This window comes from Physcomitrium patens, chromosome 19, assembly GCF_059467195.1.
Source record: "Physcomitrium patens ecotype Gransden chromosome 19, ASM5946719v1, whole genome shotgun sequence".
Lineage (NCBI taxonomy): Eukaryota > Viridiplantae > Streptophyta > Bryopsida > Funariales > Funariaceae > Physcomitrium > Physcomitrium patens.
The window spans coordinates 10,691,062-10,709,947 of NC_143428.1; the positions used below are offsets into that span (position 1 = coordinate 10,691,062).

Sequence of the window (18,886 nt, forward strand, 5' to 3'; positions counted from 1 at the left end):
TGTGAAATAGAAAAATATATGATAAAAACATGTAATTTTTTTTTAATAATAAAAAACAAAACAAAACAAAACAAAACAAACTAATGGTTAGTTTCACTTGTGACAAAATATATGAAGTACTTTTGATAGTTTTAATTTATTGAAAATAAAAAACTATTACGTTTTATAAACTTCATCAACAAATTTATGAAGCTAACCACTATTTTTTAAATATTGATTTATTGATTATGATTAAGGTTATAAGTTCTATGATATAACTTTGTTCTAAAAGTTTTATAAAAAAACTGGTCCTTGATTGGTTCATTGACTTTAAATATTTAAATAATTTCTCTTATATAGATAATAATTTAGTTGAAAGCTTCCAATATCTAATCTATCTAATATACATATTAGCAATGATATTTTACATTCTATCACCTATTTTTTCCATCTCTTATTATTTTTAATTTAAAAACATATATAGCATGTGCTACCTATTACCAAGAACTTAGCTTCTATATATCACCTAGTTGAAAAAGACTACAAAGTTAGATTTTATTCAAATTGATCTTTTGTTGATATCTACATGAAATGTGGAAAGCTTATACAATTAAAGTTATATTCTAAAATTAACAAAATATTTAACTTGCATACTACACAACCAATAATATAAGCTTAAGATGATTTGTTTACTTATATTGTATAAGTTTCAAATCTCAAAATGTAACACAATAGGAGAAATATATAAACCATTACATTTTAAATATTTTACATATATCAAAAAGAATAATAAGTTTTTTTAATTTCAAAGCTCTTGAGCTTAAAATGACCAATAAGACTTCTTGTTTTTCAAAGAAAATTAGACAATCTTTTCATCATCATGGTATCAAAATTCTAAGATATTGGATTTAATACACATCAATGTATGGATTTCTTCTTAATTTTTTTTGCATGGTTTGTGGTATTTTTTTTATTCTATTTTTTCTAATAATATTATTTTAAAATTTAATAAAAGCTATTTTTTAAAGAAGAATTCTTAGATATATAGTATTTTTAAAACTTTCAAATCTAAGGTAAAAAAATATTACAATCATCATATTTAGCATCTATACTTTAATAGAGAAGACAAGTTTATATTGAAGGAATTTGATGCCTTCTTCAAAAAGATTATTATAAAACAATAAAGTATTTGCATTCAGCTACATCTTTCAGCAAAATAATATTGCTAAGAACAAAATTTGGCATGTTATAGAAGTTTCATAAAAAACGGTCAACAAAAAGTCTATGTTTATGTACTATTAGGTAAAAACTATTTTGTAAACATTTTTTTAATTGCTATACTTCACAAAAAGATATCTTTTAAAGTACTTATAAATACAAAACTAGATATTTTTATTTTTTAAGATACTTGGTTGTAATTTTTTTATTCATACTTTTGATAAGGATAAAAATATGTTAGATTAAAGGTTTTAAATATATTTAATATATAAATATATAAATAATTTATATTAAAAAATATATTAGTATTAAAATTATATTTTGAAAGTTCTTCTTATGAATAAAGATGTTGTTTCTAATGACCTAAACTAATGGTATTAAGTCTTATTATATTCTATACTTAAGCTGCCGTGTCTTACATGTATTATATCTATAATTTTTGTTATTCCTTTAATATTTCAATTTAACAGTTCAAGAATTTTTAACATTATTTTTAAATTGATGCCTACACATAATCTTTGATTGAAATAGGTTTTTATTTCACCTCCTAATTATTAAATTTTTTATAAACCTTTATTGCATTAAATAAAGAAAAAATAATGTAATATAAATACTTTATGTATTTTCAATGTTTATGCTTCAAATTCATCTAAGCATAAACTAGGAATTGAGACTGAACCTTCTCATAAACAAAAGATCAAGAATTAGTTCTATCACAACAAAAAATAGATGCAAGCCATAGAATTCAAATTTGTAATCATGCAACAACAAATGTAGGAGTTGGTTGTTTAATAAAAAGATTATTTCTTGTATGTAGATTTTTAAAGTTCAGAGGAATTTGGAGAATATTATAAACTAATATAATATAAGATTCCTTATAAATAGTTGTGCAAAGTAATGTACCATCAATTTTAAAAGACTTTTAGTCCAATATCCAAAATGACTTCTATACACATTATTGTATCATTAGCTATGTTGAGAAGATGGAAGCTATATTAGATGATTTTTAAAAATAAAATTTTAAATCAAATGACACAAAAATAACCTTTTATATTGCTACCAAATAGATGAGAGAATCAAGAAAATTAAGACATATTTTTCTTAATCAAGTAGTTTATTATAAGCAATTAAAAAATTATGATCAAGAAAATTAAGACATATTTTTCTTAATCAATTTTTTATTTGCTTATAATAAGACCATATACATAAAATTTCATTATCACTTTATGAAAAAAACTTATTATCTGAAAAAAAATACCACTTGTGTTTCTACATATTACTAAGTTGATAATATTTTCATCAAGGATTTATTCAAAGATAGATTCAATATTTCCAAATTTCAATTAGGTATCAAAGATATTGATTTTAATTTGAAAAAGAGTATTAATATAATACAAGCTACTTCCATAGCATATGGGGTTGGACATTTGAATAGTTATATATTCAATTGTAATATCTAAAATCTAAGAATTGAACCACTTCATTTTTGTGGCTTAATTTTTATGTATAATCTAAAAATAAAATTTAATTTAATTTTTTTAATATATAATCCTTGGAGTAAAATTATGATATTTATATATCCTTCTAACATCTAAAAAAGAAAAGAGCTTCAAATTAAAATATTTATAAATAATCATATCATTAATAAAAAAACTAAAATATTAAAGTGAGGCATAGTAACCAGAGACTAAATCATATATTATTTGATTTTTTATTTTTTTACAATCTATAATACAATATAAACAAAATCTAAGTCTTAAACCAAAGTAAATTTTTTATCTAATATTATTAGTGGATATATTTTGATATTTAGAAAAAATAGCTTATTTTGAATATATAAAAAAAACATGAAAAAATATTTTCTATTAATTAAATGTAGCAAAGATTTATTTAGATTTTTAAATTCAAGTATTCAATTTTTTTTATATAATAAGACAAAAATAATTAGGAAAATATATTATTAATATGAATAATTTAATTTTTATAAAATTATTTAACTTATACATTAATACCTACTAAGCTATATACGTAGTAAATTATCAATGCTACATCCCGAATTGATATTGTTACACCCTAATTAATCCTACCATACCTATAAGAAATTATAGGAGATGCAACATTTTTCTATAGTATTCCTACTGACTAGTCAACAAGTAGGATTAAGAAGCAACTCCTTTGTTAGGGGTCTTGGGAAGCAAAGTCCTCAAAAAGAATTTCTTTTTTTGGATTTTATTTGTAAAACTTCATTTTAAATTAAAGAAGTCCTTTTTTGGAACGCTAGTCTTTGAAATTGTCTCTCATATTATTTGTTTTCTTTGCTTCTCTTTGTGTTTCCATGACTTTGCTAAGATGGCCAATTCCTCAACTTTGCCCATTGACTTGTTAGTAAGACCACCTTAAGGGAGAGCTATTCCTCCCTTTAACCTCCTCATAGTTTTGGCAAGTATTAATTAGGCTATAGCTATATCAATTAGGACTATAGTGTTTACAATTCTCTCTCTCTCTCTTTCTCTCTCTATATATATATATCTATATATATATATAGAAAATAATATATCTATTTTATAATATATAAATAATGATTAAATTATAATAAAAAATATTTTTTTATAAAAAGATTGTATTTTAAAAGAATTTATTCAAATTATACATCTTAAGTTGATAGAAAGAATTATAAATATTAAAATGTCTATCTTGTAAAATAATAAAAATAGTAAAATATTAAATTTAAAACATAAAACAAAGATAAAATTTTGGTATTTAAAAAATAAATATTTGTACTAATTCTATTATAGATATTTGCAAGTTCACTAAATAACATAAACCAAATTTATAGAAGATAATATAATACAACTACTTAAAAATTATAAGTACTATTGAGTAAAATAATTTTAGGTTTTTATTCAATAAATTAATCAATGTCAAAAAAACAAAGTTTATTTGGATTTAATCTTTGTAATATATAGCTATTGTAATTTTGAAATCTCAAAAGTGCACCTATGAATAACTATATCAGTGTTAAAATAATTAGTAAAAACAGATAAAAAGATTTTTGTAGATATCACGTTTTGTAACCCTAAACAAATCAAACTACGAGAATAAAATTATATTCAACATGAAACTATTTTTATATTAGTTTTTTATTGACAACCTAAATTAATATGTTTTTAAAACTAAAACAACTAAAACTAAAAAAGTAAAAAAAAATATTATGTCTTATAAATTAACCAAGAAAAATTATATTACAAAACTAGTATTTTTTTATTTTTACTATTATTTTGATTTTTGCAATGTACTTAGAATAAAGATTTATTTTTATTTAAAAAAAAAAAAATCTAACTAAATGCCAAGCATAAAAAATAGCCATGGAAAAACATATTATAAATATTTCTCTTTTTTTTCTTTTCTTTTTTTCTATTTTTCTTAACTCATGTTTTAAAGACCTTTTTTAAAAAATGATACTTCAACCTTCTGAAGGAAATATTAGTAGATTAGGTTGGTAAACTTTAAATATGATAATGGATAGTTTTTACTTTTTTTATAGTTAGTAAGTTTATTAAACTAAACTCTATGATTGAAAAATATAACAAGCTGTAAAATATTCTTACCATAAAATTATAATACACAATATGTGCACATAGATATATATATATATATATATATATATATATATTTCAAAAAATCAAAATCACCAAGATAGATTTAATAATAGTTATAAAAACTTTTATTTTCATATAAGATGTACTATCACCTATATATGTATATAAGTATATATATATATATATGTATATTATAAAATAAATATTGTAATAATAACAGATTTTTTGTTTAAAAAATATTTGTTAAATTTGAAATATTACATTATTTTTGTTAGTTGTCAAAAAAAGAATGTTATTTAACTATGTTATTATAATAAATATATTATAAATACATATTATTATAAATATATTTTCTTATTTAGCTTGAAGCATGAGTTTTTTTTGAGTTAGTTACAAATAGATTGGACTTTTAATTCTAAAAACTTGCTTAAAGTGGACATAAGTTTTTAAAATTAAAAGCTTATGTACATAAGAACATAAGCTTTTAAAATTAGTAGGAGTGTCTACTGCACCTATCTAATGTGTTTTTAAGAAAGTTACAAATTAGCACATTTTTGTAGTTTATTTTCTGAAAATAATTAATTTTAGAAATATATGTATAGAGAGAAAGAGAGATAGAATTTTTTACAAATTACCATTATAAATTACTTGGACTTAATGATTTACTTCTAAAATGTAATAATGCACTAACATGTGCAAATTGTTAACTTTTATATTTTTAAATGTTTTTAAATGTATAGTTTATACAAGTAATTTAATTTATCCATATTCAAACAAAGTATTTGAGGAAAATTTTTACTCAACTACTCTGTTTGAATATTCTATTACAATTTTTTTATTTTCAAATGTTCCTAATTTATTTCTAATAAATTTATTCTTTATGAAAGGAAGAAATATTAGTACAAAATTTTGAGAAAAAAACAAATACAAAACTAGTGGAATTCCTAGTCACAATTCAAAAAAATTGCAATATCAAGTATTGTTCTCTACTTTTTAGAGATTCCATAAAATATTTATGTATGGTTATAATTGAAATTTTTATAGTTTTAACTAGATCAATAACAAACTTCATATGTACTTAAAAAGCTTATGATGTCATTACATTGAACTATTCATAAAGAAGTATTTAATTTTTTCTAATTACATAAAGATTATTATTTGTTATTTAAAATGCAATAAAATTCTATGAAATCCAATATTACTTATTAAAGTTTAGAAACATCCAAGAATTGACATTGGAGCCAAGTTATACATTTTGAAGGAACAATAATATTCTGTCCCCGTGGTATAAATTTAGTCCATCTAAATTAAGATTTAGCTTTATTTCCATAAAAGGCAAGTCAGCTCTAATTATAGACAGTTCAAAATATCAACAGAATTCCTCAATATAAGATCTAATTTTCACTTAAAAAAATAATAATATAAGATTAAATATCAATTGACATATTTTTTAAAGAACACAAAAATACAAAAACAAATACAAAAAATACAGAAAATGATAATTTTGGAAATTTGGCTATAAAAAGCGTCCTTCAGGAGCCTTGTGACAATGTCACACTTTGTGTTTCAAGGTACGAAACCTACAAACACTTTTTTAGAATACGAAAATAAATAATAAATAAATAAATGCAATAAAACATAGTTTGAAAAGTTGCACCTTTGGAGATTTCTCCAAGGCTTTTAGTAATGAATTTTTCCATTTCATCAATACACAATCACTCTTGACTCCTGATGTTGAAACAAAAAAAAAAAAAAAAAAAAAAAACAACAACAACAACAACAACCTAAACTGGATGGCTCAGAAAATGATCCGAGACTATCTGAAAAAAATATAACAAACTGAGCCCTATTCCAACTCCCATCCAAACCCTGTTTCTCAAAGCTATTTTGCAAACATACCAGACCGGGCTGTGTTTCTAAACCAATGCCACGCTGATGCGAAATGGTGCTGTGCAAACACCCCAAGAAGAATTCAATCCTGATACTGCACTCCCAGTCCATGATGCTTGTTCCACTCTATGCTCATCCATATGATAGAACCCCCTGCGTTGAGAAAAAAACCAACCCTAATGTTATGCAGTGAACACTAACAAGTTCCCGAGAGACGCATAAGTGGAAAGCCAAAAACCCCACAAGATGGAAAAGATCATCTGTGAAATATCTGCAAGGCATGGCTGATTGAAATGGAGGGGAGGAATACGAGACCCGGTTACCTGCGAAGAAAAACAAGCTCGCCACATTCTTGACTGCCATGGTCTGGTAGATGAAGCACTCAATCAAGAAATACCCCAATGCGAACACGAAGGAGAGGAACGTCACGAGGTATAGAGCTTCGTTGTCGAGGTTGAAAGCGGTCATAACACACAGGAGACATGTCAATAGGGTCCAGACTCCGAATGTCCGCCCGTGCACATCCTGCACTGCAATCCAGCAACCTCACGAATGTCACATAATCGGAACACGGATACTGTCAATACTCCGCATTGCTTCGAATGCCCACCACAGATTTATGAAAATGGTGGAAGTAAATAGAAGGGTATAACTCGCATTCGATTCTTGAGTAAGAGAGTTCAGTGCGCTTACTGGTTTTGAGCTTAGAGAAGACAGCGACGCGAAGCGCCCACACATTGAAGAAGCCGAAGTAGACCGCGGAGAGGCGGCAAAAACCCACAAACAACAACCAGATGCTCAGAGACTCCATTGTAATCTTCCTCTCTGAACCACCGACGTGAAACGCAGAAAAACCTCCCTCAATGAAGAGAATCCCACTTCCTGGACTTCTCTGCCTGTCCGAGAATGTTCGCAGAATCACATGAAGGACCTGAAAATGGAGCAGATCCCAAGAATTCGCCAACCACGTGCGAGGGACAAACGGACTTCTCCAGGGTGGGTTGCACGAAGGGACAGCACTAGTCCCGTAAGATCGACCTGGCCTATTTTGTAATTTTTCATGTTTTTTACGCCCTGGAAAGTGAGTTTCATGTACTAGAATTTCGGAACTTCGGAGTGTAATGTTTACATCTCCTGGGAAATCAGCTTTTCGGAATAGATGATATTGAAGTATATAGACCATTTAGGAGATTCAGAATGTGGACCGAAACGCATGAAGATTTAAAAGGATAATTAGAAATACTTAAAAGCGAAGAAAATGACACACACAGAAAGTCATTTTCATCAGTAAAATAAGTTCCCCATTCCCTATATTTACTACTCAATCTTCAAATCATACCATTCAATAACAAGCACTTATTTTAGAAGAAACTACGTTTTCTAGTTCAACAGTTTTAGTCAAATAAACTGCACATGGAACAAGAAGTTGGAGCAACATCACGGGCATGACAACTGGGCAGGAATTCTAGTTTCTAGTTTTCAGGTTTACAAAGTTACTTCAGATGCCTATCTTTATTCGAGAGGGAAACAGGTAATGAAGCAGAAGCTAGTTATCTATTTATAACAATTAGATATAATTTCTCGGCAAGCAGTGCATAGCTCACAGAAAATAAACGAGCAAGCCACAAAGGCATTTGCACATCATTGTGTTCCGCCAATACTAAAGATTGTATCGTACGCCCTCACTCCCTTTGGCTTGGTCCTTCATCAGAAACAGTTTTGTGTTGAAACAACCGTGTCTTGAGAGTACTTACTAAATGAATTGCAGGCACGTTCCAGCTGTGCATAATAGAGCCACTCTCCAGAATGTGAATACAGTAAAATAAAAAATAAAAAATAACTACATTGATTATCTTCCAATCCCTCCGTGGCCAATGCAAGCATATATTGTGACTAAGCTAGCAGTACTAGAATACAGTTTAATTGGCACTTTCATCAATTTTCGGGGCATTCTCGAAGGACGACTTATTGGGTTGATTCTCCGCCCGTTTGTCGTCAAACCATTGCAATATCTTCTTGCGGGGAACGTGTGTCAAATTAACGAGGTTTTCAATCATTGCGTTCTGCACCAGAAATTACAAACTGTTAATTCCTTACGCTGCGAGAGTTCACCAGTTCATTGCAATGACCTGGAACTTATCAAAACTAGATGTGAGTATGAAATGGCGAAACTGAACCCATCCAGATGCAATATTTATGAGATACGAATACAAATGAGTAGTTACTTCGTAGACTGGGCACAACGGAAAGTGACTGCAATAGTTCCTAGTAGGTGTTTTCCAATTACAAGTTTCTATCACATAGGTGGAATGCAAGGAAGGATGGAAGGAAAATGCAGTGCACTACTCGTCAGCATGCAATACACTCTTGACGAACTCAAGAACGGCAAAATGGAGAGGAACAATGGAAGAGATGAAACACACAGCAGAGAGCAAAACTTTTCAATTCAAACTATACTGGAAAATGGTAAAAAGATCAGAGAAGTCAGAAGTATTTACCGATGGTCGAGTAGAATTCCGGTACACACGCTCAAATGTTGCTATGTGCTCCTTTTTCAATCTTTTGCTACCATGCCAGCTCCTAGGACTTTGAGGACCTCCGGAAGGGTTTAGCGGCGGCGCTGGTTGCTTCCGAGAGGCAGCAGCTACCTTCGGAGCTTTCTCAACTTTAGCCTCGGCACGCTCTGAAGCTTCTGCGACCTCGTTCTCTAATTCATCGCTCATGAGCAAAAGCTCTGGAGGTGGATTTCGAAGAAACGAAAGGACATCCGCACGATCCATTCCGAGCTCTGCAGACAATATTTTCACCTGATGCAAGAGAAAACTGTTCCTCAGCATAAAAACAGAAGTTTGAAACCTCGTCCACGTCCTAAACAACGCACGAGTAAAACAAATTTGCGCAGGTGGTCTCTAACATCAACATTCCACAGACAAGGTCTGCTGAAGAAAAAATCAGAAGAACATTTACTCACCAATGCTTATTTGTCTAAGCTATAATGATATTGCATCCCAAAATGCATGCAGAAAGATAAGATGAAGAACTTCGAAACATACATACTTAGGTTTGAGCAATGGGAGATGATTACATTAACATTTCGACGACCCTTCTCTGCTGCAGCAGCTAGCTTGCGAAGTTGCCACTTCTCCAGAGGCACCATTCTTTCTTCATCTTCCTCGTCTTCGTCCTCAACCCCCTCTTCATCTTCGTCTTCTTCCTCTTGCTCCCCGCGATTATGAACAACAGAATCGTCAGAGTACATACCATCTTTCATGAACATGTCCACTGTCTTAGGACCACTTTCTTCATCGTCTAACCCTTCAAATTCAAGGCCAGCTTCATCAAAAGCATCTTGAAGTTCCTTCGCCATTAGAGCCAACTCCTCTTCAGTAAACTCCTCGTCGTCACCGCTATCAGCAACTGATGATTCCAGATCCATCTCTAGTTGTGCAAAAAGGTCTTCCATTGCTCTTTCCAGTGCCGCATCATCATCGCCATCCTCTAGCACAGGGTTTGCTGGGGGTCTCTGAGTAGAGAGGGGAAAAACAAAAAAAATAAATACAGGCATCGAAAACAAGAATGTGTAATCAATAGAACAGACAAACCAACTCCACGCTAATTTTGCAACTTTCACAATACCTTCTCAGAGACCATACTTTACTACCGAAGTAATAACACACAAACACTACATCAAAGAACCTCGAGATTCTAAATAAACACAGAACTACCTTCCGTTGAATTCGAGGCAAGAGATGAGCATTTAGTCGGCTACCCAAATCACAAATTGACGTCGTATTACTCACTCGTTCAGATGGCTACTCAACGCACCATTCCTTGGAAACAGAAGCTCAACAGGAAGAGACTCCGCATGAAATTCGAACCGACGAAAAACGGTGAGACAAACCTGTTTTCTGGGAAACTTTTGACCGCTTCTTGGTTTCTTCCCACTTCCGGAGAATCCCGAGGCCCTCCTTCCAACGGCAAATGCACCCACGTCGTTGCGTCCTGCGCTCTGTCTCAGCCCAGAGGCCCCATGAGTCGTGATCCAAGGCAGCTTACAAAAACCCTTGCAGGTTCCAAAACTCCCCGAAATTGCAACCTCGCGGCTCAACCCCGGTTTAGAAGCAGAGGCACTCGCTGCAGCCACCGCGGGCAGCATGCGTGCAGCAGCAGCCATGGCTCCCCAAATCTCCCCACCCCCTCACTAAACCCAAAACCCGAGAGAGACCAAACCTTCAGCTCCCTCTGCGACGACGTTATCCAGTGCCCCACAACGCTGTTCCTCGAAAGCGCTGAATTCAGCAGCAGTTACCTGCCCAAAAGGGTATCAATCTATCTATGTGTATACCCTGTCTAGATACGGGTATAAGTATTAGAACCCAGGGAGAAGGGCAAGTAGGGCATCCAGTGCAGAGGGTTACTTTGTGCTGCCATACTTCTCCTTTTTTGCATTTTCTTTTGCCTTTTCCGACCACTGGATTTAAGTTTTTTATTTTGTAGAAGATATACTTCATTATCATTGTGCATGATTTCAATGTGCAATGTATAGCACATCTTAATGTTTAACAAGATCCATTTTATTTTTTATTTTTTAAAGATGAATAAGTATTATTAGTAATATTGAAAAGAAATACTAGTTATTGAATAATCATTTTTTGTTATTTAAATCATTGGAGTGTTTTTCAATCAGCTTCTGAATGCGTATGTTTATATATATTTATATATTTATATATTCACACACATATATACAAAATTACACTTGTATTCTTTGAGTTGGAGTGAGAGTCTGCAAAGTCTCTTCAAATCAATTCAAACCTCCTTTTTGACACGAACATTTTCTTTAGAATGAAATTACTTGAGGGTAGGTAGAAGTACTGCAAGTCATGAACTACTTTATCCGCTTGATTACTGTTTTGGTTGCTTCATTTTCATTTGTGCTACAATCGTGTTACAGCTTTGAGCATTTCGAAGTAGAATTTCCAAGCATTGCCACGTAAGAATTCTGTAGTTTTATCAAAAAAGTTGACTTTAACAGATAAAGATAATAATAAATCTATTGACTATGTGAAGGAAATAGGGCATAACCACATTTTATTTTAATATTCATGATGCCAATAGCCCCTTAGTACCTCAATACACAATGTTTAAACAAAAGTATTGATATCAAAGACTGTAAAAGCATAATCACGTCAATTAAATTATATCAGTGTTTTCTAGAATCACTTAACATGTTGATGGATGTTAAGTGGAGAAGAAAAAAAAGATGCATGTTAATTGGAGTTAACCCAGAAAGCACACATAGTGCCTCGAAGAGAGCAGGTTAAAATTATGAAGGAACTCACAAAACTAAGCATTACTTGCTGCATCGCTAAGCATCAATTGTGCTATTAAGAGATAAGTAACTGTAGATTGTAAACCATCCCAGATGTTCAGCTAGCAATCTATGGTTATGACCCCTTCCCATGTAGAATATACGGCCGCGCCAACATTCTAAAACTTTCGCCAAGAGATTATTACTGAAACACCCAGCACAGCTTCTCCGGCAGGGATACGGAGAGCCTAAAACAAGACGTAAGTTGAATAATATCACCACAATTATGAGAAGCTTGTCTTTTCCTCACAGGACAAAACTCACTTTGTTTGAACTGATTAAGGAGCTAACTTCTCAAAAATTTCGTACATGCTGCGTGTTTGAAGAACTAGGAGGAAACGTCCAGCGTGGGATCCAGGAACAAGCCCCGAGTGGAGAACTTCAGAAAGCTCATACTGAGAGGGCACTTGGGAAGCCACCTCCATTCAGTCCGTGTCTTTGAGAAATCACACAACAGCACCTGCAAAATACCCAGTTGTGAGTTAATACTGTATTATGTTAGTCGTGGTGAGTTTGATGGTTCTCTCGACACAGGCTCTGCAATAATTTGAGCTATGTAAATGTCACAATATTTGGAACAAACTAGATACCTGAGTGTGAGAATCCTTGTAGAAGTAAACCAGGTCGCCATGTCCAGCGCACTTGAGATCTGAGGAAGCCTTGTCTTTGAAGAAGACCTGAAAATATTCGTGGGGCATTTTCTCCACCTCCACCCACTGCTTTTTCTCGCCCTTAACCTGCTTCAACTCCCAGAAGTAAATGTGTTCACAAGTCCGTTCTGGACCAATCCCGCCCACCAGAAACAGCCGATTCCGGCGCTGTATGAGGAACGAACAGGAGAGGAACTCAGGTGGGGGTACTGCAACCTCATTCCACGTCGCCGTCTTCAAGTCATACGCAATGATACTGTATGGTCGCCCAGATGTAAGGCAGTACAGAGCCCCGTCAGAGAAGACTGTCTTCGACGTCCACCAAGTAATACGCACTGTAAACTCCTTGCACACGTTGCCTGTGACCTGCCAGAACAAGGAAATTGCACCTGTATGTGAGTTTAATTACAGCTAATCCGAAAATTCATCTAACCAAAAATAATACGAAAAGGACATCCAGTTTGTGTGCTACTATTCAACTTAATAGAATTGTCGAGGAAACGATGAGTGCCACAAACTCTTGTCAAATGGCAAATGAGCTCCCAAGTAAAGTGAATAGCACTGAATAAACAAACCTGCCAAGAATTAGTCAAGGAATCGTAAACCTCGGTGGTGCACTCGTATTCACCACCTTGACAAGTTCCACCAGCAACAACAATCTTGTAGCTATCGGTGCGCTTATCTTCATAAACACCTACAAGAGAATTCAATCTCTTGTGGATCATAGGTGGGAGTTCCCGCCAAGCCCTGGTGATTGGGTTACATATTGCCAACATTCCCGCGTTTGTTATACCCCCTCTCACAAGCAGCAAGCCTTTAACTGCTGTCAGAGGAAACCTCATGTGGGCAGGTAGAAAGGTGAGGGGGAAGTTGTGCCAACGATTTTGCACTGGGTCATAGGCGCTTGTGTTGTCCCTGCCAAAAGCAGCAAAATCGGTTCAATGACTCTTTGCTACTCAGTAGGTATGTGAGCAATTCTATCCACTTGAATAATCTTGTGTATAAACGTTCAGAAAACAGAAGTGCATGTCCATGGGAGACACATACCGGCAATTGAATGAGGAACACATGAAGAACCACGGAGGACCCCGAGATTCCATTTCTAGGTACATCCTGTTGAAGCTCGTAGACTTGATAGTGGTATCCCATGACTTGGACACGCACCGAAGAGGGTACAAGTTGACAATTGGCAGACAAAGTAGGATCCTGTCTACTAGCTCTCCATGTAATCGTCCCCAGATAGCAGGATCCATCGTGGATTCACTACCCTCTTCATCCTTTTCAGGGGACTCCTCAGTCTGTTCAGATCCGAGCTTTGTGATAGAAAGCTCCATTCGCACTTGCACTGTGTTGAGGCGTGGTTCATCATAAAATAGGCAAAACAGCAGTGCAAGCCTACCACTCGTACGAAACAGGAGACTGGTGGGTTGAGAGAGAGAATGGTCTTCTGTAACAAAACTCAGTGCGGTATGAGATCCGATATGTGCCAGGAGTCGGCTATGCGTATGAACTTCCACGAGCGTTGCGTGTATGGAGATGTGCCATACCACGACCTCTTAGGTCTGCAAGGTGGTGATGAAAACAGCCCCAGATTACTGGAACGCAAGCCGGGCACGCAAATGCTTGATGTCTCTTCGAAGGCCAGGGTTGCTTCAAAATCTTCAGGAGATAGCGGTGCCTTCAAGAGTAAGACACAACATGGTGAAGTGTGGTAGTAAGGCTTCAAACTTTTCTTCAATATCAAGAAGTCCTACAGTGGAAAATTGAATGAACCTTCTGCGCTCCGCAACAACGAAACAGTTAGCTGGTTGATTTACCCCGTAACACCGGAGGAAGAAGGGAAAGACAACACACACACGCACGCACACACCCAATGTCAAAGGGCCATTCCCAGAAACACAACCACGTCAAAAACTATGGAATCCAATGATGGAAGCGAGTGAATCGATGCAGCAACGGTCAATGAATCAAGTAGAAGCTATAAAAAGTATTTATGATAGTCAATCGAAGTGAGTTAAAATACATCATATGGCTATTTCAGGACTCGAGAGTAGATTCAGTAGTCAATATTGGCGGGATACGGACAACGGAAGTTCTCGAAGATGCATCACCTACATAAAGACACCTCAGCACAGTGACACTGTGCAGAACTATGCACAGCAAAAACGCGGTTTCGTACCGGAGACTCGAGTGCAACAACTGCATGGTCGTATGCAGTACCATACATCAAAACCTCGAAGTCTATCAAAGCATTCGAACAATTCTTCAAAGAAAATGAGATGATGCTGAGCGAGAAACTCAAATCCTGTGAAATTCTTCACCAGAACTTCTAACATACTATAGCGTCGCGTTCCTTCCAGATCCGGTCCTCTCCAATGCAAGCTCTCGCCGCACTTTCCCACACAAAACACAGACCACTCGAAACCGAGAAGCTTTTCAAAAGTCCGACATTCTGACACAGCTAACACCAGGGAGGGAGGGGTGAACTACAAACCTCACATTAGAAACAGCCAAGAAAAAAATTGACCCTACGCACCTTTCGGTAGTCCAACAAAGCCTCCTACGCGGAGACAGGACTGCACCACTCGGCAGCAAGCTCACCAGGCGATAGCCGAGGCACCAAACCCAACGCGGAGACCCATCAACAGCGTACAACCACAACCGTGACGGAACTCGGACAAGCTCGGTGGTCGACCTGAATTGAAATCGCTTGGCATAGAGTAGGACACTAAGGATGCTCCATAACTGCTGCTAGACACCAACCCGCGGTGAATGTTGCGATCTGAGATACTCCTCGGGCAACAGCGTACCTCCAGAGACAAAGCAACGGAGGGGAGAAAAAATGGGAAGCAGGAAGGCTGGGAGTATATAGTGGACTACAGATGCTCCATAATTGCTGCTATCTGCCCGGCGGTGGCGTCGTCTTCCTCGTGGTTTTGCTTCCGTCTTCCCCCCGCTTCTCGGGGAGACAACGTAAAACCAACCCTTTAAAAAACACCCATAAAAGAGAAAAAGGCAATGTTGATGGTGGCCATAGCTCGGGAGGCTACAGCGACGACTATGGTGAGTATTTCGATGCGCGAGAAAGCCACGCGTAGCCGGTCCAGATAAGCGTGGTCAGTTCAAGCCCTAATTTTTACACCCTAATTTACCCCACTCCTCTGGTTGTGCTACATTGTTGTTTTATTTTGTTTTAGTTCTTGAGATTTCAAGGGCTTGTTTCGTAAAAGTTTTTGGTTCTCATTTTTCAAATTTTGGGTTGTTTGAATATTTGTTTCATGAATTTTACTGCTTGTAACATAAGAAACCATTTTCAGTGATCTTGTGAGATTTGGATGAATGGTTTCAACCTTGAGGTAAAACTCGACTCTTGTAGAGTAAAAACTTATTGCATGAATGATTTGCTTGTTCTTGTTGCTGAGCACAAGTCCATTAGTCACAAGTTCAAGTATACCTTACTATTGGAACATGCATTAAACTTGCCATTATTCTAACATTTGAAGTTTTGATAATTTTGCAAGTTGTTGTGTATTGTAACTTCCATTCCGTGAAGCTAATATATATCTTTGGATGTTTGTTTCAGAAAACTTAACGAAAACATTTGGTATATGTATGAGCCACCAGAATTTAGCAGCCATTTGTTTGGCAACACCTAAAAGCATATAAGTTCTGTACAGTAAACATTGTTTTTGGACAATGACATACTTCACAGTGCTGTTAAAACTATCAGGCAACATGTACTGCACAAGTCATCGACCAAAGATTTTATATTCAAAACATTTTCATATTTTAAATGTTTGGGAAAACAAGTTGCTAAAGAAGATAGAATTTTCTCATCTACAAATTGCTTAACAATTCACAGGTGTACAATTGATATTTATGGCTCTACCATTCTTCCATGCGCTACATTACATATTTTGTATATATAAAAATAAAATTAGGGGAATGTTAAATAGACTCATGTTTTTACCAAATTGACCTACCCATGATGAAGAATATGGTATTTGTGGTGAATGTGGTTGGTTTTCATTGTTTTTGGATCCAATAGTGGAAAAATGAATCTCGAGGGTTCTCTTATACATGCTTATTTTTTTCTTATTCATGATGGTTGAGTAAATTTAGTAAAAACGTGGGTCTATTTAACATTCTGGCATATATATATATATATATATTTAGGGGACGAAGTGACAACTGCACCTCACTCAAAAGTCCAGATTAATTTCACTTGACCTTAATTAAGCATCAAATTTTGCTGTTATTATTATTGTTTTATTAATTTCTATCCCCGCAACCAGAAGAGAACGGTACCCCGAGCACTTCGGAGTTTGTAAAAGTCCACGTTAATAGGTCGAACGGGGCACGAAGACAGGAGGACCGTCGGATTTAGGTGCCGTTGAAGGCATCTGGCCCATGACCGCATCACCATTTGGCTGTCGGAAACCACGAAATCGCGGGTGCCCGGCCGATTGGTGCCACGGACCCTTCATGTGGATGCTCACCCGCGCTGACGTGGCTTAGATTCACGAAGGTGCTTCCTAAGAAGCTTCCCCTGGGATACCACTCACCATGAAGTTAACATCCACAGTGGTCCGATTTTTCATCCTTCTGTTCATTACCAAGATTGGCTTGTAGGGTTAATACCCCCCCTGTTGAATACGAATGAAGAGTGGAAGTAGATGAAATACAACTTCATCAACTGTTCATTCATTAGTCATATTTTGTGATGAACAACCAAAACCCATGTTTTTAAAATATTCGTATTATAATTTTAATGACGACATTTGCAAATTTATTTTATTTAAACATATTTTCTCATAATATATATGTATATATATATATATATATATATATATATATTACAAACCCCAACAAAAAAAACCACACATTAAGTTCTTTCAACTATAAGCTTGTTTGTTTCTTTGAAACTTGAGTTTCCATATATGTATATATATATATATATATATAGAAACATTTAAACCTTTTTTTATCGTATCTATTTATGTTTTAAACCATTTTGAAATGAAATCACCGCCAATAACATCAAAAGATTGTTAATAAAAATAAAAGAAAATTAATGGCATACTTACATGCTCTTACATAAGTGTTTACTATGATCTATTATTTCTCAAAGAGTACGTTTATCCAAAATACACACACACACACACACATATATATATATATATATAAACAAACAGGATTTAATTATTATTTCACACATTACAATTCAAATAAATAGTACAAATTAGAAATGTTTTGATTACATGTATGTTTTTCTTGTAATTTTTATTTATTTATTTTTAAAAGTGAAAATTGTTTAAATTATCATGCAAATTCTTTTCATGTAAAAAGAATTTTTCCATACTTCAATGGTGGCATTTAGTTTACTTTGTTTTTTTTATTCATATGTTCATTATCCACTCTAGCTTATGTAACTTTGGTAAAAGTTATATTTCATTCTATTTAATGCATGTTGCGTTCTTCAGTTGGCTTCATACTCCAGAAAACTAGTTTAAATCTCTTAAGAAGAAAAAGATTCAATAAAACACACTCTATTCCAATAAGCCCATGTGAAGATTTGGTTTTTATAAAAACTTGAAAAATATACTAGAATTTTTTTTGTTTTGTTTTGTTTTATTTTATTTGTTTGTTTGTTTGTTTGTTTTTTTTTTTTTTTAAACAAAAATTCTGGTGTTTGATACAATTGTTAGAACCTCAGTTCAAGCTGATATATTAAGACTTGTGACAATAAAACCAAAGGAGAAAAAATAAAAAAATAAAAAATAAAAAAAATTCCAATATATATTCTCTCCTTGCTTTCTATCATTTCCATTTCAAAAAATTAAATTTTAAGAAGAAAAAAAAATAAAAGAAACAAAAAAACCAATTCTTCACCAAGTAGAACAAAACCTTTTGAGAACTTTCATACTATGGCTTAGTAAAGTGAGCTTCTTGTATGAAGACTACTTAAGAAGACATCCATTTCATCAATGCAATTCATGCAACAAATATCATACTTATTACAAATACCATACTTTAACATGTAACAAAGGCACATTTGTTTCTAACACAAATGTACATGAATGGGTTAAAACAACATAAGAAAATCAAGGATAATATCGGGCATGTTTAGTGGCATCATCCAATAAAGAAAGGAAATAATACATGATGAAGTGCAAGAGGAA

General features: G+C 33.8%; 3 protein-coding genes across 8 annotated transcripts; all 3 read right to left on the reverse strand.

Moving 5' to 3' along the window:
• Positions 1 to 6,437: 6,437 nt before the first annotated feature.
• On the reverse strand, positions 6,438 to 7,664 carry LOC112272867 (ergosterol biosynthetic protein 28). 2 transcript variants are annotated; one of them, XM_024501033.3, is made up of 3 exons: positions 7,380 to 7,664; positions 7,010 to 7,216; positions 6,438 to 6,839 (listed from the first exon to the last, which is right to left on the reverse strand). In XM_024501033.3, exons 1-3 carry the CDS (start codon positions 7,495 to 7,497, stop codon positions 6,769 to 6,771), a joined length of 396 nt encoding a protein of 131 aa, XP_024356801.1. In that variant the 5' UTR covers positions 7,498 to 7,664; the 3' UTR covers positions 6,438 to 6,768. The 2 variants fall into 2 exon arrangements, with proteins under 2 accessions (XP_024356801.1, XP_024356802.1); XM_024501034.3 differs by having other exon boundaries at positions 7,010 to 7,211; positions 7,380 to 7,612.
• A 557-nt stretch (positions 7,665 to 8,221) lies between these two features.
• On the reverse strand, positions 8,222 to 10,932 carry LOC112272866 (protein OVEREXPRESSOR OF CATIONIC PEROXIDASE 3). Its single transcript, XM_024501031.3, has 4 exons — positions 10,588 to 10,932; positions 9,772 to 10,209; positions 9,185 to 9,493; positions 8,222 to 8,749 (listed from the first exon to the last, which is right to left on the reverse strand). The coding sequence occupies exons 1-4, from the start codon at positions 10,858 to 10,860 to the stop codon at positions 8,606 to 8,608; spliced, it is 1,164 nt and encodes a 387-aa protein (XP_024356799.1). The 5' UTR covers positions 10,861 to 10,932; the 3' UTR covers positions 8,222 to 8,605.
• A 908-nt stretch (positions 10,933 to 11,840) lies between these two features.
• On the reverse strand, positions 11,841 to 15,533 carry LOC112296096 (F-box/kelch-repeat protein At5g15710). 5 transcript variants are annotated; one of them, XM_024548258.3, is made up of 6 exons: positions 15,241 to 15,533; positions 14,728 to 14,815; positions 13,752 to 14,480; positions 13,280 to 13,619; positions 12,645 to 13,070; positions 11,841 to 12,514 (listed from the first exon to the last, which is right to left on the reverse strand). In XM_024548258.3, the coding sequence occupies exons 3-6, from the start codon at positions 14,036 to 14,038 to the stop codon at positions 12,383 to 12,385; spliced, it is 1,185 nt and encodes a 394-aa protein (XP_024404026.1). In that variant the 5' UTR covers positions 14,039 to 14,480; positions 14,728 to 14,815; positions 15,241 to 15,533; the 3' UTR covers positions 11,841 to 12,382. The 5 variants fall into 5 exon arrangements, with proteins under 5 accessions (XP_024404026.1, XP_090101050.1, XP_024404024.1 ...); XM_090244924.1 differs by having other exon boundaries at positions 14,728 to 14,903; XM_024548256.3 differs by lacking the exon at positions 14,728 to 14,815.
• Positions 15,534 to 18,886: the final 3,353 nt, after the last annotated feature.